Below are 23982 nucleotides of genomic sequence, written 5' to 3'. Positions count from 1 at the left end.
ATAATACCTTATTAGTAACTTTTTATTGTATCTTTTTTATTCTCGATAAATGTATTTCATTCTCCTTATGTACACTGGGAGCATATACACTGAAGACAAATTCCTTGTGTGTACAATCACACTTGGCCAATAAAGAAGTCTATTCTATTCTATTCTATTCTATTCTATTCTATTCTATTCTATTCTATTCTATTCTATTCTATTCTATTCTATTCTATTCTACTCTATAGCGATGTGTTGTGCCTCTGTGGCAGAGGTATCCAACCTTGGCCACTTTAAGACTTGTGGACTTCAATTCCCAGAATTCCTCAACCAGCAAAGCTGGCTGAGGAATTCTGGGAGTTGAAGTCCACAAGTCTTAAAGTGGCCGAGGTTGGAGACCCTTGCTCTATGGTATTTCAGATTCCCTCAGCCCTAAAATCTCCCAACGCAACGAATCATCATGTGGGGCTGACTCCCAAGGGCGTGTAAAATGTACTCTTTTTTTTTTTTTTACACAATGCTTGGTTTACCTCACGTCCTTCTCCCCCCCTCCCCCCACGCTCGCTCTTGAACAGCCCCGTTGGGTGGACCCGAACCAGGAAAAGGCCCACCTAGGAAGGCTTTCAAGGAGCAAAAAAAAAAAAAAAAAAGTATGACGGGATTCAGTTTACAAACGCGGGGCGGGGGTGGGTGGGCAGGGGGAAACCAAGCACGAGGCAACCCCCAGCGCAGCCACGCACAAAAAAAAGGGGGCGCCTCGGCCAACGCTCAGAGCTCGGGAGGAGGCGTCACGTGACCGACGCCTCCGCAGCGAAGGCCTCTCCTTTCCCCCTCCGCTTGCCTTTTTTTTTTTTTTTTTTAATATATCTATATATCTCATTTCAAACCTCGCTTCGTCATGTGACCCGTTTGTTGTTGTTGCGGTGCTACGCAGGGCTTCTGCCCGCGTGGGCGTCGGCCGAGGTCACGTGCTGCGTTTAAATCTCTCTCTCTCTCTCTCTCTCTCTGAGGTGGGGGTGGGGGCCGCTTCTATCTGCGGCGCCACTATGAGCGGCTGACGGAGAGGGGAGGGGGGGGAAACAGGAGGAGGGGGGGGAGGGAGCAGTTGCTCCTGCTCCAAGATGGCCGACGAGGAGATGCCACTCCTCCATTCCCGGAGCGGCGGCGGCGGCCGCCGCGGCAACAACAACAACAACAACGGCGCCGTGGCGGCCGCTGACGCCGAGAGCCCCGAGCCCGCTCTCAAGCGTCAACGCCAGGCTACGGTTGAGCAGAGCTGCGCGGCCGCGGCGGGAGCCGGCGGAGAGGCGGACGCGGCGCCTCTGCCGGGAAGGGCTGTCGAAGAGGCCCTGAAGGGGGACAGGGCGGTCCCGGACGCCTGTGTCAGCGGCGAGCCGGGCGAAGGGGCCGCGCCGGCGGGGGCAGGAGAAAGCTGGAGCTGCGCGGAAAGCGGGGCCCGGTGGTGGGGCCTGGTCCGTGAGGAGCCGCCGTCGCCGCCGCACCAACGGCAGCTGCCGCGGGGGCAGAGCCAAAGGGAGGGCGCGGAGGCGGTGCCCGCCGGAGAACCAGCGGAGACGGCCATTGGCTGCGGGCCGGCGCAGTCTTCGAACGGCGCGGCTGAGGCGGAGAGGGCGCCGCAAACCGGTGAGAAGCCTCCGGGGACTGAGGGGAGGGAGAGGCGGCCCGTCAGCCTTGACAGCGAGACCGCTTGGCGCCCGATAGGAGCTGCCTGCCCCCTCTTTAAAACTGGGGCCCGGCCGCTTCTCTTAAGGGGAGTCTGTCTCCCTCCCTCCCGGCCCTTGACAGCTTTACTTTACTTTTTTTTTTTTTTTTTTTAAATTTGATTTATATGCCGCCCTTCTCCGGAGACTCAGGGCGGCTTACAATGTGCTCAGCAATAGCCTTCATCCTTTTGTACATTTATACAAAGTCAGCTTATTGCCCCCACAAACTGGGTCCTTGTCATTGCACATGGTACATCGAAATTAAATGCCATCTTCAGTGTACATTATAACTATAAAAATAAAAACACGAACGTACATCCTTTACATTCTATATAATTGAAATATTGCACTATGTATAGAATTCAATATGGTTATTGCCCTGGGATAGAAGCTGTTTTTCAGCCGATTTGTCCTTGTTTTTATTATTCTGTACAGTCTGCCGGATGGTAATAGTTCAAAAAAAAAAAAAAAAGGGTGACCGGGATGAGATGGATCTTTAAGAATATTTTGAACTTTCTTAAGGCAGCAAACTCTTCCAAAGAGGAGAAAGGGCAACCATAGATTCTCTGGGGCAATGATGTTGATTGACCCTCTGGAGCGCTGTCCTATCTGCCACTGTGTAATTGGCAAACCACACACAGGTGCAGTAAGTTAAAATATTCTCTATGGTGCAGGGGTAGAAGGCCACCAGCAGTTTTACTCAAAAGTAGTTCGGTGCTCCCCAAATCGGTGCCTCTCCTGCTTGTCTAGGCTTTCCTGTCGCTATCTGTAGAGCCACCTGCAATCCTGGGCTCTTTGGTCTTTTAACTCTTGATTTTCTTGTTTATGGTACATGTGGTTGAACAAGGAGTTTGTTCTCATTCTTGCAATTCAACAATTTTTTTATTTGCATCCTTATGGCGATGCAATAATAATTTTCACTAGATTCATTAAAATCCTAATGACGGATAGGACTTGAAGATTGCAAAGGAAAATGTTAGCTCTTTTTAGTGAGGCGGGAAGAAAATAACTAATCATTATAAAACTATTAGTGCCGAATGTGTGAAGTTCTGTAGGGCAAGTGTTTTTTTATTAAAATTGGCTTAACTCTAAGATACTTAACTTATACTAGACAGATTGATCATTTTTCTCACTAACAAAATGGACATGCATAGACAGTAATTGTTTAATTTTGGACTGCAGTGCTGTATGGATTTGTCAGAATATTAAATCAGTTCAGTGTCACTTCTCTGTGTGTGTATATGTATGCACACGCTTGCGCACATGCACAAACACACAAGCATATAGGATATAGAACAATTGCTTCAGTATCCTGTCCTATAAATGTTTGCTTGAAAGCCATTGTATTACATAATTGGAATATATTTTTAAGCAAATACAAGATTGCAACTTTAGTGAGTTTAAACCTATGAGTACATCTGAATAGGGATGAAGTTGGAAGCAACTGATAAAGCTGTTTTTGAAATGAAAGAGAACATGTTTATTTCTGAAAGCAAGAATTGTTGGGGTAGTTTAAAAGATTAAAAATATATTGACACCTTAAGATCGTTTTTGACAACACATGCTATAGAAATTATACACAGTTGTATAAAGCAGAAAAAACAATGTTCTAAATGAGTCTCAGGACTTATTTTTAACACTTGCAGTTTATATTGCAGATATTAATAATTACATAAGTATATATATTGGAAAGTTGTTTCTCCTTGTGTCCTTGTACGTCTAATTGTAGAAATGTAAGCTGCACTTACATTCTAAAGCTGTAGAAGATTTTAAGAGGGGTCATAAAAATATTTTTTAAAAACATGTTTTTTTCAACCACACATTTTCCATTAATTGAAAATGCCAAAATTAAAACTAAAGTTATCATAGATTTGTTTCTATACAGAATAAAACTTATGTTTACTGATTTTTAACTACCCAATACTATTACTTAAACCATACCTCAAGAATATTTTTGCTTCCATATAGGTGTGCAAAACAATGTAGTGTATTACAAATATGATGGCACTACTTTTGTGCAATAACTTTATCATTGTTTTACAGATAGTATATTTTTTAGTGATGAAATTATTGCAAATGGCTTCCATTCTTGTGACAGTGATGAAGATGATAGAACCTCTCATGCAAGTTCCAGTGATTGGACTCCAAGGCCACGGATAGGTAAAATTTAGTTGTTAATCTAAGGCAGTAGTTCTCAATTGTGACAGCTTTAAGATGTGTGTAGTTCAATTCTCAAAATTCCCCAGCCAGCCTCTTCTGGACTAAAATCACCTCAGTTCTTCCTTTATTTTCCTATCAACATTGAGGGCATTGCGGCATTTTATTTGTTTTATATAGTCTGCCACTTGCTGCTTCTGAAATGTCTGTAATTTTCATTCCCCTGAGTTTAATAGCATTTAATCTTCACAGAAGTATGGAACTATAGTGTCCTCAGTGATTCTTTCTATGGGACTTTAAATCCATGATTAAAAGTTGTGGACAGAAATGTATAATGTACTTCGATCTTCAATTCTTTTTATAAATGAAGAAGGTTCTCAAATTGTTTCCCTCATCTGCTTTTTTACATACTTATTTTCATGTATACGTATGAAAAGATGTCATACAGGTAGTCCTCAACTTATGACTGGTCACTTAGCAACCATTCAGTGTTATGACCTACCTGAGGCAAGCAAGTTGACCTGGTTCTGAAGTTCTGACAGTCTTCTCCCCTCAGGCAGTCACATTTTGGGTGCTCAGCAACACAGCTGCATATGGTCACATGATGCCTTTTACAGCAGTTTGGCAAAAGAAATTGTAATTTATTGTTGGTTATTGGCAAGAATAGTCATAGCAAACAATGCTTTGCATGGTAACTGTGGTACTCAATGACTACTGCATAAAAAAGATTGTAAAATAGTGTCAATCACATGACCAACCTGATTTATGATTGTCACAGGATAACAACTATAATAGGCAGGCTCCATTATGGTTATATGTCAAGGACTACCTGTAAATGGTCCCATCTACTTCTTTAAAAAGTGTAAAACTTGGTACTTTATTATGGCAATTTTATGATATTTTATTAGGGCAAAAACTTTTTGATCTTGTGGAAGTAATGAAGGGGTGTTATAGTTAAATTTGAGGAGATATACACACACAAACACACACAATATCAAAAGGACAACTGAGTGGGAGAAAATTGAAATCTTTCCATAGCAAGAATGATAGCACTTTGAATAAGATGATTCTGGGTGTTGCATGTTCCTGACTATACTGATAAGGTATTACCGTGTTTCCCAGAAAATAAGACCCTGTCTTATATTTTTTTGAACCCTGAAATAAGCGCTTGGCCTTATTGCCATGTGCTCAAAAGCCCGATTGGGCTTATTATCGGGGGATGTCTTATTTTGTGGGAAACAAGGTAGTAGGTGAAGAAGCTTTAGGGTTGCCAAAATGGCAGTTACTCATAATATCGCTGCCTCTGTTTTTTATGACATGAGGTGCAATGTGTTTTCCTATTCAAAATACAGCAGAAGAAATTGTCTGCACAATTTTCTCATTTGTTTATTCTGTCAGAAACATCACAATTAAAAAAAGTCATACTATATGACATAAAATTTTAAATATAAAATACAAGATTAAAATATGTAGAAGTTAAAAGCTTCCCCGAAAAATGTGTGCTGTTAACACATTTGGGCGTCCCCTGGGCAAGCACCCAAAGTGTAGTGAGGTGCTCATATTCTGATTTTATTTTATTTTATTTTATTTTATTTTATTTTATTTTATTTTATTATTTTATTTTATTTTATTTTATTTTATTTTATTTTATTTTTTTATTTTATTTTATTTTATTTTTTTATTTATTTATTTTTTAATTAATTAATTAATTAATTAATTTATTTATTTATTATGTAATTTATATGCCGCCCTTCTCCCGAAGGACTCAGGGCAGCTTACAAGAAGGAGACAAAAAAATTACATAAACATCAAAGTCAATTTAAAATTAATTAAAATTAATTAAAAATTTAATTAAAATTATTAAAAATCACCCCTACGGATTCAGCCCATTTGGTGAAAAAGCCACGTCTTCAATTCGCGGTGGAAGGAGAAGAGGTCAGGGGCTGTCCTGAGGCCGGTGGGCAGCCAATTCCACAGGGTCGGCACTCCCACAGAAAACGCTCTCCCCCTGGGGGCCGCCAGCCGACATTGTCAGGCTGACGGCACCCTGAGGAGGCCCGCTCTGTGTGAGCGCACCGAACGATGGGAGGATGGCAGGAGATGATTCTGCAGGTACCCCGGGCCTAAGCCATGTAGGGCTTTATAGGTGAGCACCAGCACCTTGAAATGAACCCGAAGAACCACCAGTAGCCAGTAGCTCGCGCAGGAGAGGTGTCACACGGGAGTACCGAGAAGCCCCCGTAACAACCTGCGCGGCCGCATTCTGGACTAACTGTAGCCTTCGGGTGCATCCCAAGGGCAGCCCCATATAGAGGGTGTTACAGTAGTCCAACCAAGATGTAACAAGGGCATGAGTCACCGTGGCAAAGGCATCCGATCTAGGTAAGGGCGCAACTGGTGCAGCAGGTGTACCTGTGCGAAGGCCCCCCTGGTCACAGCCGTCAAATGATCTAAAGATAGCCGTGAATCCAGGAGGACCCCCAGATTGTGGACCCTTTCTGAGGGAGTAAGGACCTCCCCTCCCATCGCAAGTGACGGGGCCACTAGATCACGAGATGCTGGTATCCACAGCCACTCAGTCTTGGATGGGTTGAGTCTGAGTCTGTTTCTTCCCATCCAGGCCCGTACAGCTTCCAGGCAGCGGGACATCACAGAAAGGGCATCCCCAGAGTGATCCGGGGTGGAGATATAAAGCTGAGTGTCATCAGCATATTGGTGGTACCTCACCCCAAAACCACGAATGATCTCACCCAGCGGCTTCATATAGATGTTAAAGGGCAGATTTAATCTGTCTATACTCATAATTATTTTGTATTCATAATTATTTTATTTTATTTTCTGTAATAGGTCCATACACTTTTGTCCAACAACATCTCATGATAGGCACAGATCCACGTGCAATTCTGAAAGACCTATTACCAGAAACAATTCCTCCTCCTGAATTGGATAATATGACATTATGGCAAATTGTTGTTAATATTCTATCAGAACCACCTAAAAGAAAAAAGAGAAAAGATATTAATACTATAGAGGATGCAGTGAAACTCCTGCAAGAATGCAAAAAAATAATTGTATTGACTGGAGCTGGGGTATGTATTCACAAATAGAATGTATCATAGTTTGATGTTTTAATATGCTCATTGAATTTAAATGTTTTATATTCAATTGCAATTGAATGCAGTTATGTGAATAATTGCTCTGTGCCATGTAATTCTTACCCCTGAGCAAATAGTTGTGATTGCACATATGAAACACTGCAGCTTATGGTGCAATTCTCATGTTATCATTTTGATAAAACAGTTAAACCCTGCAAATACTTAAGTTGCATATTTTACTTGCACGTACAATTTTATAAATTAAGTATTTTCCCCTCTTCTGAAAGCAATAATGGCGAAGCCAAAGCTATAATCATTTTTAGACAGGAAGAGGCAACTTTGGGCCCTTCAGATTTTTTTATTTCTTGCTGTTGGTTATGCTAATTGGGGCCAACTTCTGAAAAGCACCAAATTGGTAATAGTTTCTATAACTTTTTGAAATAGCAGCAACCCTTAGTGTTGTAGTTCAAATTATTTGTTGGTGACTTGCAAATAAGAAAAAGTGTACCACTATGATCTGAAAATAGTACTGTATATATTCTCATATAAGACCATCTATGGATATGCTTACCCTTAAATTTTTAATGAAAATACCATGAAAAATGTGTCATTTGTGGATGTCAACCCACATTTTTCATGGTTATTTTGGATAAAAGAAATTGATGGTCATATTATCATCAGATGGGCTTATTTACAAGTATATTGAGAAATACGGTACTTTAAAAAGTCTGTACAAATAAGCCCATGGACAGTTTGGGGGTGTATGTTGGCACCTGATATTCTCTGCTTATATATCTACGCTAGTTTTATTAGTCTGAGTTTCAGGAAACATGGCAGAGCATCATGCTTCTACTGCTAATAGAGTCAGGCTGCCTGTTTTCATTTTTGTGGAATGGTAATGACAGCAATAAAATAAAGCAAGTCTTAACATGCTTGATTCTCTTAGGTGCTCTGGCTACAGTTATATTAGCATTTCCTCACAAGGTAATTTTTTTCATGTAGATGTAAAGAAATACACTATTTCTTTTGCAGTTAGACTTTCCTCACATGTAGGGTTTTTTAAGTGTATGAGTGAGTATTTCACAGGTCATTCTTGATAAAAGAATCTTTGTTAATTGCAATAATATTAGCAACTATCAGCTATATATTCTATATTTTGCCATCCATTTCAGGTATCAGTTTCTTGTGGCATTCCTGACTTCCGATCAAGAGATGGTATATATGCCCGCCTAGCAGTTGATTTCCCAGATCTTCCTGATCCTCAAGCAATGTTTGACATAGAATACTTCAGAAAAGATCCAAGGCCATTTTTCAAATTTGCCAAGGTGCTAATTGTCTCTTTGATTTTTTTAATCTTTGGAAGATAATCATTTAAAAACTTCCAACAGACTTTGTACATCTAAATCTTTTTATTTGAACACCCCATTTAGGTCACATTGGGAAAGATCCAGTGAAGTTGTCCTGGTGAAATACTGTAGATCCACCAGCAAAATCGATTTTTCCCCTCATATATCTGCTTACATCATAAATCTGCCCTGGATGAGGAGGGGATTTGGAACAAACTTGAGACATAGAGAGGAGACAAAGGAGAGATGTACTAATTTGATACTGCACCTATTTATGGAGTGTATCTTACTATTTTCACAAACCAACGTATACCCAATCAACCTCAACTTGAGGTTCAGTTTGAATAAGGACAGTGATAGACTAAATTACTTAGATTTGGGAAACAGTGTAGGTTTTCTCCCCAGCATAATGCATGACTTAGAGGTCATCATTGAAGTTAGGTGATAGACGATTTAGGATATAATTGTGGTAGCAAGCTATTTACTTCATTAAATTTATTATTGCCACCTCCTCAGGCAGACCCTAGACTGCTTACAAAATATACTTTTAAAAAGACACAAAACAAATGGCCAGACTAAAAACAGTCATTAAAACAAAGCATGACAGCCCCCATCTTCAACATAATATTCCCTGGCTTGGTAACAAAGCTAGATTTTAAGGACTTTTTGAAACCCTAGATGAGAGGCTGCAGTCTGTACCTGCAGAGATGCTGTAATGGGAGGGGGTGCTATGACATTAAAGACATATTTTCTAGATTGAATATGTCATTTTGCTGCAGAAATATTATTATATTAACATATATTAACATATTTAGTGCTAATATAGATTGTGCTCTGGATTATTTTGCCTTTAGCAAAGTAGATACAGCAGTTTTCTGTCCTTCCCAACCAACATTTATGCAATTTGCAATGTTAAGGGCATGATGTTCTACAATTAAGTTGTATTGTTTAGTATATTCACAGGTCAGTAATATTTGTGGGGAGAATTCTGTTGTCTTTCAGTAATATTTCAAATTTGTGAAATTACTTAAATATTAATTGAAATTCTGAGATTTGGATTATATATGTGGTATCTTATTATATCTACTCCGAAGTGAGCTCTATTAAATGTGCAAGATTGCTCTTTTAGTATTCTGTTCCCAATAACTATGGGAAGCTGCAGCAAGACATGATTTCCAAACTATGCTCCCCAACAATTCATTTCCCTTACCAAATAGTAGATATGTAACAGCAAGCAAAATTGCATTTGCTGCATTTTTCAATAGTAGTCTTTATTGTATGTTGAAATTGTATATGTGGTGCTGTGTAACAATTGCAGAGATTATTGACAAAATCTTGTTTGCATTCTTTTGCAGGAAATATATCCTGGACAGTTTCAGCCATCTCTTTGTCATAAATTTATTGCTTTAATGGATAAAGAAAGAAAACTCCTTCGTAATTATACACAGAACATAGATACACTGGAACAAGTTGCTGGAATTCAAAGGATAATCCAGTGCCATGGTAAGTGAAATATACATTCTTTTCTATCCTAGATACAGAGTTACAATAAAGATGAGGAGAAAATGGTCACAACTAATCAAAGCCTCACAGTCTAAAAATCCTTCCCTGTTCTGGCATTCTATAACAAATAGTTCACATAACAACTTTACACAATTCCATTATTGCATCTCCTCAAGTACTGGGTACCCTACTTCCAAGCCTTTTGTGATCGACATATTAACACCTTTAGCCTGTGTGATGGATATACCATTATCCTCACCATCACAGTGGCCCCCAGTCACATGCAAGGAAGTCAGAACTTCCATTAACTAGCATAAGTGTGATAAAGTCCATGGCAGTGACTGTATTTTCTCCCACCCCAGCTAATTAAATCAAATCAGATTCATATTGGCAGATTCCCGTATTAGCCTCTTAATTTTCCTACATTAATCATACAATCAAGATCCCAGAGAACTGGAAAGAAGCCATAATTGTCCCCTTAAATTGCACTTTTAATTGTTAAATTATGAGATTTGGATTTAACTTTTGGATTTTTAACTTTTTCATTAGATGTTTTTTACTGTTGTGAGCCACCCTGAGTCCGGCTGGAGATAGGGCGGCATATAAATCTCAATAGTAGTAGTAGTAGTAGTAGTAGTAGTAGTAGTAGTAATAATAATAATAATAATAATAATAATAATAATAATAATAATAATAATATAAAAAGGTGATGACCTATTGCATCGCAACAGGTAGTTCTCAACTTACAATGGGTTACTTAGTGACTGTTCGAAGTTCATATTGACCTCCTCCCCCAAAAAGGTTTACTTCTGTTTCTGGCAAAAAACTACCCATTGTGAACAATGAATTCACTTAATAACCCAGCAATCGCTTAATAACCATAGCTTTGCTTAATGCCATAGTGATGTGCTTAGCAAAATGTCATAAAATTGGGTATGCTATGTTAATGAAGCACTTAATGACCAGCATAATTCACATCCATAACTTCAGGCGCAATTACAGTCCTAGGTTGAGTACTATAGTAAACTAAAGCCAAGTACCTGTTTAGCAAACTCCAAATTTGGGTAATAGAAAAGGGAATAATTGACTGAACAAGTAGAGCTTCAACTGGGACAATCTACTATGGACTAGCAGTGCTTCAACATCTGTCAGACAATATACCAACCATTCTTGACTTGAATCTATATGTAGCCCTTTATTGATTTTAAGGCAGTTTTTGATAATATCTCAAGGGTAAGATTTTGAGACATTCTGAGCAGATCCTCTATAAACAAAAAAAATCCTGCTTTGTCAGGCACAGTTATTTCCAAACATGTTCCTAATCAATAAACTACAATAAAATCCAGCCTTGCATATAATCAGAGAGCTTTCCAACTTTATTCAAACTGACAAGAGGGTGAGACAGGGATGTATTCTGGCATAATTTTTAAAACACATATATCAACTCTCTAATTAAAACTTTTCAGATGTGCTCTCTTTCTAATCATCTTGGAGGGAAGTAAGCAATGGGATACCACAAGGTTCCGTCTTAGGCCCAGTACTCTTCAATATCTTCATAAATGACTTAGATGAGGATATAGAAGGGGAACTTATCAAATTTGCAGATGATAGTAAACTGGCAGGAATAGCCAACACCCTAGATCAGGGGTGTCAAACTCACAGCGTCACGTTGCCACTTGACGTATTGTGACTTTTTCCCCCTTCGCTAAACGGGGGGGGGGGGCAGCGCATGAGACATCCGGTCCGTAAGCCGCGAGTTTGACACCCCTGCCCTAGATGAGATTCAGATGGATCTTGACAGACTTGAACACTGGGCCCTATCTAAATGAAATTCAATGTAGAGAAAAGTAAAGTCTTATATTTTGGCAAGAAAAACCAAAAGTACACATATAGACTGGGTGAAACCAGGCTTAATAGCAGTAACTGTGAGAGGGATCTTGGAGTCTTAGTGGACAACAAATTAAATATGAGCCAGCAGTGTGTGGCAGCAGCCAAGAAAGCCAATGCAATTCTAGGTTGCATTAACGGGGGGATACAATCAAGATCAAGTGATGTACTAATACCACTCTATAAAGCCTTAGTATGACCACACCTAGAGTATTGCATCCAATTTTGATCACCGCACTATAAAAAAAGATGTGGAGACACTAGAAAAAGTGCAGAGAAGAGCACTGGAGGGGGACTGGAGGCTAAAACACACGAACAGTTGTAAGAACTGGGCATGGCTAGTGATGAGAAGAGAAGGGCCAGGGGAGACATGATAGCAGTGTTCCAATATTTGAGGGTCTGCCACAGAGAGGAGGGGGTCAAGCTATTTTCCAAAGCACCTGAAGACCAGACAAGGAATAATGGATGGAAACTGATCAAGGAGCGATTCAATCTAGAAATAAAAGAGAAATTTTCTGACAGTGAGAGCAATTTACCCATGGAACAGCTTGCCTTCAGAAGTTGTGGGAGCTTCATCACTGGAAGCTTTCAAGAAGAGACTGGACTGCCATCTGTCAGAAATGCTTGGGCAGGGGGTTGGACTAGATGACCTACAAGGTCTCTTCCAACTCTGTTAATCTGTTAAATCTCTTCAAATTTGAGGGTCATATTCCTCTGTCAAAGGCAGCACTCCAACCACTACGCCATCCAGCCACTTGCTCGATTTCATATACTGCATACAATGAATATATTGAAAGTACATGTATTACTGATAAAATCTCTGAGGGGGGGGGAAATCTTGACAACTGGTATGTTCTTTTATTTGCTGGTATATGTATTTCAGGTTCCTTTGCAACGGCTTCTTGCCTCATCTGTAAATACAAGGTTGATTGTGAAGTTGTACGAGGAGATATTTTTAATCAGGTAATTATTATTTTAGAATTGACTGGTGAAAAAGAACTATATATTAGAAATATTATTAAATACATTGAAAATATAACTAAGCATGCAAAATCTTTTTGGTAAAACTGATCCCATACAACTTAAAATATAGTATTCTCTGAATCTAAATATGTGAATCGTAGCTATATATACAGTAATTATTGTGATTACTTTTCCTTACAAAGAACCAGTTGTAGGCTCCATAGTTGATTATATATAATTATTTATTTAATTATATTTGCATCTTATCAGTTCTCCATTTGAAAAGGAAAATGGGAGTTAAATGCAAAGAATAGTTCACTGCTTAATAGCGATACCAAGTAATGCCATGTAGTACAAAGTACTGCATTTTTAAAAAGGATCAATGGAAGAAGTTTTGCAATTATCCCTTAAAGTTCATGTTCAGGTCAAACATACATTTAAGAAGGATTGAAGAAAGTGTGTATGCTTGACCAGGACATGATAGCAGGGGTGGGTTCTAAAATTTTTTACTACCGGTTCTGTGGGCATGGCTTATTTTGTGGGCGTGGCTTGGAGGTCATGTGACTGGGTGGGCATGGCTAGCTGGTCATGTAACCGGGTAGCCATGGCTATGTGTATAGGAACTACTCAGAGGGCTGAAAAAAGTCATTTCTGACAGGTCCTCGCACTTTTGACTGGTCCTCACACTTATGACCATCCTCACATTTATGCCCGTGCAGCATTCTTAACAACCATGTCACTCATTTCACAACTGCTTCTCTTCACCATGGTGATAAGATAGGGCAAAAAACGTAAAATGTGAGGATAGTCGTAAGTTCGAGGACTGGTCAAAAGTGCGAGGACCAGTCAAAAATAACTTTTTCAGCCCTCTGAATAGTCCATATGCATAAAAGGATACAGCAATAGAGAGGGATGAAGGAAGGGAAGGGAAATTAGAGTAGGAGTGAGGGTAAGAGAGGGAGGAAGAGAGGAGGAGAAGGAGAAAGGAAGAGGAAGTAGGGAGGAGAAAAGGAGGGTGGGGGGAAGAGAAAGGAAGAAGGAAAGAAAAGAGAGAGGTGGTAGGTTTGAGGAGAAAGATTGCTGTAAGATGAAAGGGAAGAAAGCCAACCCCAAACAAATATAAAGATATTAAGATAAAGAATGAATTGTTAAACTTTAAAGAATAAAAGAGAACAAATATGAATAAATAGCAATACTTAGAAACACACATACAAACATACAATGTATTTTCTTTGGCCGGTTCACAAATTTAAACAGTGTTTAGTCATTTCAATTAAATTTACAATTTCTATATTTCCTTTTTGCCATATTTATTCCTCATCTATTTTTTTAAAAAACTAATATTACCCTTCATCCTCATCTCTAATCTTAATCAAATTCAATTTTCCCCTTCTATTCTATATTATACCCCTTCCCATTGTCATCTATTTTTATATCCATCCTCACATTGGTTAATTATGTAATTATGTAATACAGTTGTTTAATACAAATTCAACATTTTAATATAAATCAATTAGTTATATAACTATCTTTTTTGTATATTAATCAATATGAACATGAATATTCCAATTATTTCCATGCAATCCAATTTCTTACAAATCAATTAATTATATTTACCAATAATAATAAACCAAATAATTTCCCCCATATATTCCTCCAAACCACAACTTAACCTTTTCTCCTTTCAACACAATATACAATTAATAGTATCTCAATTATTACAATTCCCTAGTTAAATAGAGCTTTTTTTCTTTTGTGTTTTAAAATCTTGAACTCTCCTCTTTTGCCCTAAATTTCCCATTGTTTGCAGTTTTTCACCTACCTTTTTTGGTGAGGAAAAAGAAAAAGAAATCTCTCTCTGCCTCATTTTGTCACGTTGCAGCAAAGACCCTGCTTTACTTTCAGTTTCGTTTTTTCAGCATAGCTAGGGGGGAAAAAATCTGCTCCAGCACTCTGCAGCTAGCAACAGCAGAGCCCTACGCAAAACAGCTGAGAGCAAATGAGATGAGAGTCGGGAGGCCGATCTAATCAACTTGTGCTAATTAACCTATGCTGAAGCTGTAAGGGGCTGTTTTTTCTATTTTTGCAGGCACCGTCTACTCATTTGTTTTCTTTTAACACTGATCAGCTGTAGGGCGGCCCTTTGAAGCCCCACGGCAAGAGTTTAAACAGTTTTTTTCCCTCTAGCCATCAGCTGGGACTCAGGAGGCAGCAATAGATTGGGAGTGGGCGGGGTAAGTGAACGGCGACCGGGCCGGGAACCGGTTTGGGGGCATGGCCAGCCAATCTTATTACCGGTTCTCCGAACTATTAAAAATTTTTATTACCGGTTTTTGCGATCCGGTGCGAACCGGGAGCAACCCACCACTGCATGATAGCATACTTTAAAAACCTAAAGCATTGTCACCAATCCCTTAAATGACAGAGGAGTACACTTAGGTTGAACATTAATTTTTAATAAAGTCAATGAAAGCTGAAGGCAACCTCTCCTTTAATAAAGGTTTTCAAGTAAGACTGCTAGCAGTTTGATGGTGGTTCTGTTACTCTTGATCTTCATGGATCAGATAGGGTTGGACTAGATGGCCTAGGATACAATTGCAAATTGCATATTATTACAAAATTTACTACATCACAAATGTAAAATTTGCCGAGGGTCAGAATTTCGTATGCAAATTTCAGTTTTGGCTTTACACCACTGAATTTCACATGGCTTCTAGTAAACTACCTTTCTCCACCCAATACTATTAAGGATTGTTCTTACTTAGAGGGTCAAGCTGAGGCAGGTCTGACACCGAATTTATAATAGCTTTGGTAATTATTAGAGTAGCTGTGCTGGAGTTCATTTTGATTTTCAGTTCTTTTCCTAGGGAAATCTTCACTTAGGCTAGAATAAAAATTCACAACCTCTCTCTGTGGTTGTAGTGATAGACGAATTGAACAAAGCACTGGAGCACTCATGATTCTTTGGTAATAAAACGTCTGCAAGCAAAAAACCAAGTTCAAGGAGCACCAAAGACAATAGCAACCTTTTACAAGGACATAATATGGGGGAGGGGGGGTTGTTGGTATGTGATAATGTGACAAAATGAAGTGAACTCACATATAGTAGCCAAGCAAATAACAAAGTTAGAATAAGAGAGAAGAATCTTGCAAAAGAAAGTTTAGAAAGTTGAAGACAATAAGTTGGCTGGTTGCCCGGACATAATTGCTGTAATTTTAAAGGTTTTATAGGCAATTTCAGATCTGGCAGATTCTTATGATATGATTTCATTAGCCAGTTCCTTAGCTGCAAACATACAGCTTTTCTCTTTATAGTCCTTGGCAGAAATTCACACCAATATGCAACCTAGGTTGTGCTTCATTTTTTTATTAAAAGTTTGTCAGTTATGAGTGCTACTTTTATAAAATGAACACTGCTAATGCAAATTCCTTAATCAGGTTGTTCCTAGATGTCCCAGATGTTCACCTGATGAACCCCTTGCTATCATGAAGCCAGAAATAGTATTCTTTGGTGAAAATCTACCGGAGCAGTTTCACAGGGCCATGAAATATGACAAAGATGAAGTTGATCTTCTAATTGTTATTGGGTCTTCACTTAAAGTAAGACCAGTAGCATTGATTCCAAGTGAGTATTGATTATGTATGTATTGAGAACAACAGAGTCCTTGTTTCAGTTTAAATTTAGTGATCATGATGAATGGTGCCAGAAAGCATAGACCTTAGAGAAGGTTTCATAATGTGGGAGCATGTTAGGAAAAAAGAAATATATATATGGATTCAGACATTTACATAGTTACATATATTCCCTAAAATTATCCAGTTGTTAATAGTTGACTTTATTTTTTTCTTAAATATGTAGGTTCCATCCCACATGAAGTGCCTCAGATTCTAATTAATAGGGAACCATTGCCTCATCTACACTTTGATGTCGAGCTTCTTGGTGACTGTGATGTTATTATCAATGAATTATGTCATAGATTGGGTGGAGAATATTCAAAACTTTGTAATAGTTCCATTCAGCTTTCAGAAATAACAGAGAAACCTCCACGGCCTCACAGAGAGTTTGAAAAACATTTAACAGAGTTACCACCCACTCCTTTAAACATTTCTGAATCTTCTAGTTCATCTGACAGAATTCCATCACAAGATTCTCAAGTGATACATTCAGAGCATTCTGATCAATATAAAGCAGGAAATTCTGATGTTGCTTTGGTATCTAAAGAAAACTCTATAGAAGAAAAACCACTAGAAGTCCATAACTCTTTAGAAAATTCAGAAAGTACTCATGATCAGTTAGAAACTACAGAACATGTGAAGGAACTTGGATCCAATCAAGAAGAAAACAAAGAAAGAAGTGAAAAAATCTCTGTTGAAACAGTGAGAAAATGTTGCTTGAACAGATGTGCAAAAGAGCAAATTAGCAAGCGGCTTGATGGTAAGTTCTAAGTCTATTGTAAGAGCTTTGAATATTTTCATATTATGCTTTAGAATAATTTTGGAGTATTCAAATATAATTCTGCCTTGAATGCTTCAGTGTAACATCATAACATTCAGTCAAACATTCAATTAGAAATGTTCATTTTTAAAGTATTGTTAGATAATATTAAAAACTGGGAATGAATTAACTTTATATTGTATATAAAGTATTCTGGACAGTATTCCAAATTAATGGATTTTATTTTTAAATCAGTGTTGGTTTAGAGAAGCAGGAACCCCTGTAGTCATTTATCTGAGATAAGAGGCTGTCTTTGGTTCTGAATAGATAAGTATGGCTGAAGTGATCAGGTTTCAGGTTTGCAAGGTTTACTTCACCTCATTCATATTCACCAACAGGTGCAGTAATATTCTTTATGATAATGGAATATTAGAATTAAGGCCCAAAATTGCTCTAAAAGCATCTTGAGAAATCCAGAAAATCTACTCCTTCAAACTTTCTTCTATCCTTGTAGCCCAATTTAGAAAGTGGAGAGGAGCAATAAATATTTTGCAAAATATTGAGAGATAAACATGCTGCTTGGTTTTCACTAATGGTGAACCTATGGCATGTGGCACGCAGAGCCCGCTCTGTGGGTACACACGCCGTCGCCAGCTGCTTTTCTGGTTTTGGGAGCTCAAATGCACGCCGACCAATGGTCTTCGCAGGTGCTGGAGCCCCATAAAACGGCCTGAAAATAGCCCACAAAACGGCCAAAACCAGCCAAAAAACAGGCCATTTTGCAGGCTGTTTTCCGGGCTTTTTCCAGGCCGTTTTCCAGCCGTTTTCCAGGCTGTTTTGGCTCAAAAAATGGCCTGAAAAATGGCCAAAAAACAGGTATGCATGCGCCAGCCATCTGGTCTTCGGGTTTCCAGCACTCCGGTGCACACACATTCCAGTTTGGGCACTCGGTGCCAAAAAGATTTGCCATCACTGACCTAGTTCAAGAGATCCCATTCTGTTTTCTGACGGCACAATCCCTATGACACTTGTAGAAAGCTAGAAATAGAATTGTCACTACTATGTTTGGGCTGATAAATGAACATTTCATTGCAACATCTCCCCAAAGAAAAAAAACCATTTCCTCGCTTTTATAGAAGGATTTGAAATTAAGGCAATGAAAGTTTTAGCTCATGTTGCCCTAATTTATTTACTTAAAACCTTGCTATAGTGTATTTATCAAAGTTATTTGCTGCCCGTCTCTAGGATCAAGGTGACTCTCAGTGGCTTACAACATAAAACCCAAAAATTCAACAGTAATAAATATAAAAACTGATTAAAGTTACAAAATAAAAACAAACTAAAAAACAAGGGTTAGGAGGAGGGAAGAGGTGGGGGTGCCTTATTTTTTAGTGCATCAAGCACCTCCAGGTTTTAAGACTTTCCCTGAAAGTTAAAAGAGAGGGGGCGGATCTTATTTCCTGTAGCAAGATGTTCCAATGGGCAGGAGCTGTGTCAGAAACCTCAAATTTAAAAAAAAGAATCTCAGACCAATATGCATTTAATAAATGTAGCCCTGCCTACAGGCTTACAATCTAAATGAATGAAAAACGTTACCATCTTTAGAACAACTCTTGTAAGATAAATAGAAAAAGAATTTGGAAGTAATCTTTTCTTTACGTTTTAAATTTAAGTGTATATTCGCTTATATGAAAAAGTGAATTGTATAGTTTTTCTTCAAACTTTTTCTACAGCATTAGGTAGAAGCTGGTATGGTATTTGTACTTAGTGAGCTGCTATTGCTGCAGGCATACTATTCACAAGCTTTTGTTTTTGCCTACAAGATGTAATGTGGGAATGTGTTTTGTATTCCTTACATTACCTATTTGGTTAATATTTTTGTTTGCTTTGCTGTTTTTTTCTTCCATTTCAGAATGTCAGTTATACTAAAGATAAAATACTGTTTTTTTTTTAAAAAAATGTTTTTTTATCATACCCTTTGCTTAGTTTGTGAGAGAATATTTGTAGCACAAACCCTTTGTGGTAATCTTAGTCCTCTTGTACAGTCTGTGATGCTGGTTTTTAATAGATTTTTTTAATGGTGAAATCTGAAGCTTAGGGCCATATTTATTTATGTCTTTAGACTGGATTGACATAATTCCTGATTTAGGTGAGTCTTTTAGAGAAGAAGCTGATTTTAAGAAATAAAAAATAATTGGACTTTAATCTGGACCTAAAGCACATCTTGGCAATTAGATAATTGCATTCTTATTACATGTTACATAAGTATGCAGTCACATAATTACATATGATCTGCTTCCAAGTGCAGTTCAAGAAGTTACTTATGACCTTTAAAGCCATTAATAGCATAGGTCCAGGCTATCTGATGAACCTCTTTGTACCACTAGGCTAGGACAAGGCTGCCCTTTTCATGCTGGTAGAAAGGGCCTACTTCAGATCCTATTGGTCAAAGAATTACAACTGTCGGGATCCAGGAGAAGAGCCCTTCTCTGCTGCAGCACCCGCCCTTTGGAACATCTTACCCTCTACAGTAAGATCCGCCCCCAACCTCATATCCTTCCACAAGAAGACCTGGTTCTAGCGATTGGCCTGGGGACCAGATGGGGGAGTTCTATGCTGGGGTTGGCTGCTAGATTGATGGCAGACTCCACTTCCCCTCCTCCATGCCCTTTCCTCTTGACCCATCCATCTTTTTGGTTATCATATTGATGTATGATACATCAGTGTACAGAGATGGGCAGCAAATAAATTTAACAAATAAATAACTATGTTTGCCTTGCATTAAAAGCCATAGAAACTGGTCTCCCATAAATAGAATACGTCAGAGCCATTTTAAAGGGACGTAATGTACATGTTAATGTATAGTGAAAAGTTTGAACTGTTCTAATTAAAGTTAATTCAGAAAGGCTATGAGTCATTAAAATGGAACGGTGTGTTTCTGAAGCATTTGAAACTAAATTGCAATAAACATCAACATACTGTTAAATAGTTATAAAACGCAAGAGGGAAAGCAGAGAGTGAGAGAAAAGCAAGTTAATTTAGTGCTGCGTTGTAATAGTTTTCCCTCAGTCCTGTCAAAAATAAATGTTTCCTTATAAAACATATAAGATAGGAAGAGCTCAGAACCATTTATGTATGATTGTATTTTTAATGATGATGCCTTCTTTTTTTTCCCTTTGTTGTTGATTAAACCTGTTTCAGGTACTCAATATTTGTTTTCACCACCAAATCGCTATATTTTCCATGGTGCTGAAGTTTATTCAGACTCTGAAGATGATGTCATCTCCTCCAGCTCTTGTGGAAGTAGCAGCGGTAGTGGATCATGTCGGAGCCCAAGCTTAGATGTAGAAGAGGAGAGTGAACTGGAAGACTATTACAATGGCATCGAAGAAGAGGAGGAGGAGGAAGAGGAGGAGGAGGCAGACACTCCTGACAGAGAAGAGGAGAATGGATTTGAGGAAGATGGAACTGACCTTCCAGAATCTGTTGACGAATCAATTTCTATAAATCAGACAGTAGAATTTGACAGTTCATCAGACAAATTGTAAGATAATTACTGATTTATTTCAGGAACTTTTCCACCAGCATTAGCAATTTGGGCATGTTGGAATGAATGTGTACTGAATTCAGAACAAGGCAAACAACGATGTTTATAAACATTAGAGTAGATTTTCATGCATAGTTTTCTAACTTTTCCAATTGAATTCTATAAAGACACACTCAACACTAATCATTTTGAATTTTGTGGAAGGTACTAAGTATCTTTTACTGTCACTACATTCATTTTTATTAATGTGTGTTATATGTGTGTGTGTATTCGCACATATACAATATTTTTGGCTTTATAAATTTCACCCTGTGTTATTTCTGAACCATTTAAAAAGCCATCATAATATTAATATAATATAAAGGGAACAGCTAAACTAGACCAAAGAATGGTATTGCTCATACCTCTCTTGCTTTGCAACATTTCAGTTTATTTATGTCTCTCCTTAGTCTGCTGCTGCAAAAATACGTTGTTAAATATGAAGATTTCCCCCAAATACCTTTGGCAGCTATGTTTTCTGAACTCTTCTTGTTGGGTATATTTGCATGCAATCATATTAGAAGTTAATTAGACATCAGTGACCATCTGAAAATTCCTTAAATTACCAGAAAATAGCATTTTAAAAACCTATTTAAATAAATGAAAAATGCTATTTTTAAAATAAAGGCTAAAATAAAGCAACTTTCTGTAGATACTTAATAATGCTTATTGGCTTACAAAATTACAGGAAGAAAGTATTAGATAAGAAATCATTAACCCTGTTAACATGAGTATTTAGTGCAGGAAGTTGGTATATAAAACAATGTATAAAATCTTTGTGTACACTGCCAAGATGTGAATATTTAAGTGTTGCAAGGTGTATATATAATGTTCAGGATATAGATGGAATTTTTGCCCAAGAACAAAAGTGTTTCTATACTTTTCAGTACTTTTATACAAACATTTAATGAGAGCTACTCACGCATCCAGTAAAACACAAAATTCAGTTTCACCTTAACTTTAAAGTATGCTGCTTAAAGGCTTCAGAGAACCTCATACTACTCCTTGGTAGATTGATGTAGAAAAAGCAGCTACCGAAATGAGTTCCAATGCTGCTTCTAAACTGCCTCTTGAAATAGAAGTGTCAAATGTTACAGCTGTAGATTGTCTCAATCCTTCCTGCTTTGTTTGATCGTAGGTTTTTAATTTCTTCTTGAAACCACTTTTCAGCTGGGCCCGTAGTTAAAACCAGTTGCCAATAATTCTTTTGCATTTCTTTAATATTCCATTTTGAAATATGTATAGAGCTGTTCTTTTCAGTCAGTACATCCAATTTGTAACACAGCATAATGAAGTGTTAAAAATGGCATTTTGTGTTCATTTGAAATGTTGGCATGTTTTCTTGTTGTCCAAGTTATAAATAGAACTTGAACAACTACACTTAAAGAATGCAATATGTTTAGCTTGGCATGCATGTCAAACTGTATTTGTGTTATAGGAGATATTTTAAATGGAAATATTTTGTTTTAAATTATTTTTACAGTGTGGATTATTTTCTGCTTTTATATTGTATATAGTGTCTTTTATGTAACCAACTGGCAGATGTTTTGTAGAAGATTGTTTAAATTGACCTAGCTCTCTTCCTGCAACTTTTGAAATACAAAACCAGTGTTTTATACTCAGTCTGATTTAAATCTATTAAATTGTTAACTTTTGGATGCTGTTACAATGTGTGCACAACGTCTTGCATGCAATGTTATTAAGTATGGAAAGTAATACAGTTGGTGAGAAGTAATATGCTGCGTCTCCCATATTGCTCCAGTCACTTTTTAAACTTTTTAAAACAATCTTTCTAAAACCATCTATTTTGATGCAATAAAGGCTGGGCCAAAAGCTTTGACCCCCCCCCTCAGGGTGGGGAGACATCTGGCAAACAATTTCTGTCGAGGCTGGCAAGTCTATCTAGCCAAATGACCATAGCAACTTGGAGGGAATTTGTAGTTATTTGTAGATTTGAGCTTTTTAAAAAAATGTATACATTGAATACTTCTCTGTGGACTTTTATGCCAATTTTTTAAAATCATTATTAGGAATTTAATACTGCTATGCTACTTTCCTCACTGAATGGTCAGACTCTGACTCTGGTTCTAAGACACTTGAGCCTGCAGTGTATTGTGCGCGTGCTGTTTACCAGTGGTGGAGATGGGCTTTCTGTTCCTCCAGTGGTTTGCTCCCAACTGATAACATCATGCACTTACCTTCAATGTGTATAGACAGCCTTGACACTAGCAAAACAGGAAGGAAGTACTAGGAACGATGAGAGCAGCAGACTTCCAAATTCTGGGTCCTATTGAAGTGAGCTACTTCACTCACTGATGGTTTAGGGGGTGGGGGTAAGGCTATGGTGGTATCTTATAGTGGGGGACAAGACAGATTGGATACTGTATACTTGAGATGAACTATAGTCTGCCACTGATTTGCAAGCTGCAGATTCTCTTCATCTTAGCTGGTTTACAATGCCATTACCTCCCTTTTTCTACTTCCCTATAGTTACTACCTCTTAGACCTTTTCCAAATGCCTTCTACACCCCCAGAAAAACCCTCAGAATACATATGCTTTGATCTGAACACAGATGAAACTACTATACGGACATAAAAGATCATTCATGGACTGTTTTGCACATTCCTAACCAAGTCAGACAAAATAGTTGTTAGTCCTTGTGGTATCCTGTAAAGCAGGGGTCCCCAAACCCCCAGTCTGCGGATCAGTACAGGCTTGTTAGAAATTGGGCCATTCAAGTGAGTGAAGCTTCATTTGTGATGCATGGGCTTTAGGCAGCATATAAAACCACATCATCCCCCCAAGAGATCTCTGGAATTTTTTTTTTTCACACGGAACTGGTCCATGGTGCCCAAAAGATTGGGGACCGCTGCTCTGAAGTCAGAACGTTTATGATCCTCTCCAAAGATAAACAATTTTATACTATCTGTTGAGTTATTGTTAAATGCTTTAATTTTCCACAATTTATTAGTTCTCTGATTAAATGAGAGAACACCCTTCTTTTGTCTACATATGCTACACTGTTAGTAATGAAACCACATTTATCTTTTGGGTCCTATAACAGCAACATTTTAAAACACTACAAGAAATTTAGCCATAGTCAAACCTGGTTTTGTCACATACCAGGCTATCTTGTTTGGGGTTCTTCTTTTGTAAAGCAGGAAGGCAAAGAATAAAACAAGCATGCATATTTATTGGTTGCAGGAACTGGGTATGTCTAGTTTTATGAAAAGGACTAAGGGTGACAGCAGTGTTCCAATTTCTAAGGGGCTGCCACAAAGAAGAGGGAGTCAAGCTATTCTC

The 23982-nt window shown here is 38.2% G+C and overlaps 1 protein-coding gene across 1 annotated transcript; it reads left to right on the top strand.

Moving 5' to 3' along the window:
• The first annotated feature begins 1103 nt into the window (after positions 1 to 1103).
• On the top strand, positions 1104 to 22347 carry SIRT1 (sirtuin 1). The gene is made up of 9 exons (XM_070945561.1): positions 1104 to 1626; positions 3750 to 3866; positions 6711 to 6952; positions 8131 to 8283; positions 9660 to 9807; positions 12578 to 12657; positions 16096 to 16282; positions 16517 to 17092; positions 20294 to 22347. Exons 1-9 carry the CDS (start codon positions 1104 to 1106, stop codon positions 20638 to 20640), a joined length of 2373 nt encoding a protein of 790 aa, XP_070801662.1. The 3' UTR covers positions 20641 to 22347.
• The last annotated feature ends 1635 nt before the right edge of the window (positions 22348 to 23982 follow it).

The sequence above is a fragment of the Pituophis catenifer genome, unplaced genomic scaffold (genome assembly GCF_029215685.1).
Source record: "Pituophis catenifer annectens isolate HBS135680 unplaced genomic scaffold, rPitCat1.0.hap2 SCAF_6, whole genome shotgun sequence".
Classification (NCBI taxonomy): Eukaryota; Metazoa; Chordata; class Lepidosauria; order Squamata; family Colubridae; genus Pituophis; species Pituophis catenifer.
The sequence above is the reverse complement of the archived record's forward strand: the minus strand, read 5'-3'. Positions and strand labels throughout refer to the sequence as shown.

Bases quoted from the DNA above. Each gene is read 5' to 3' on its own strand.
- SIRT1 (XM_070945561.1), top strand. From the start codon at position 1,104: ATGGCCGACGAGGAGATGCCACTCCTCCATTCCCGGAGCGGCGGCGGC. The intron at 3,867-6,710 runs GTAAAATTTAGT...TTTCTGTAATAG, and splicing joins GACTCCAAGGCCACGGATAG to GTCCATACACTTTTGTCCAA. The intron at 8,284-9,659 runs GTGCTAATTGTC...ATTCTTTTGCAG, and splicing joins CATTTTTCAAATTTGCCAAG to GAAATATATCCTGGACAGTT.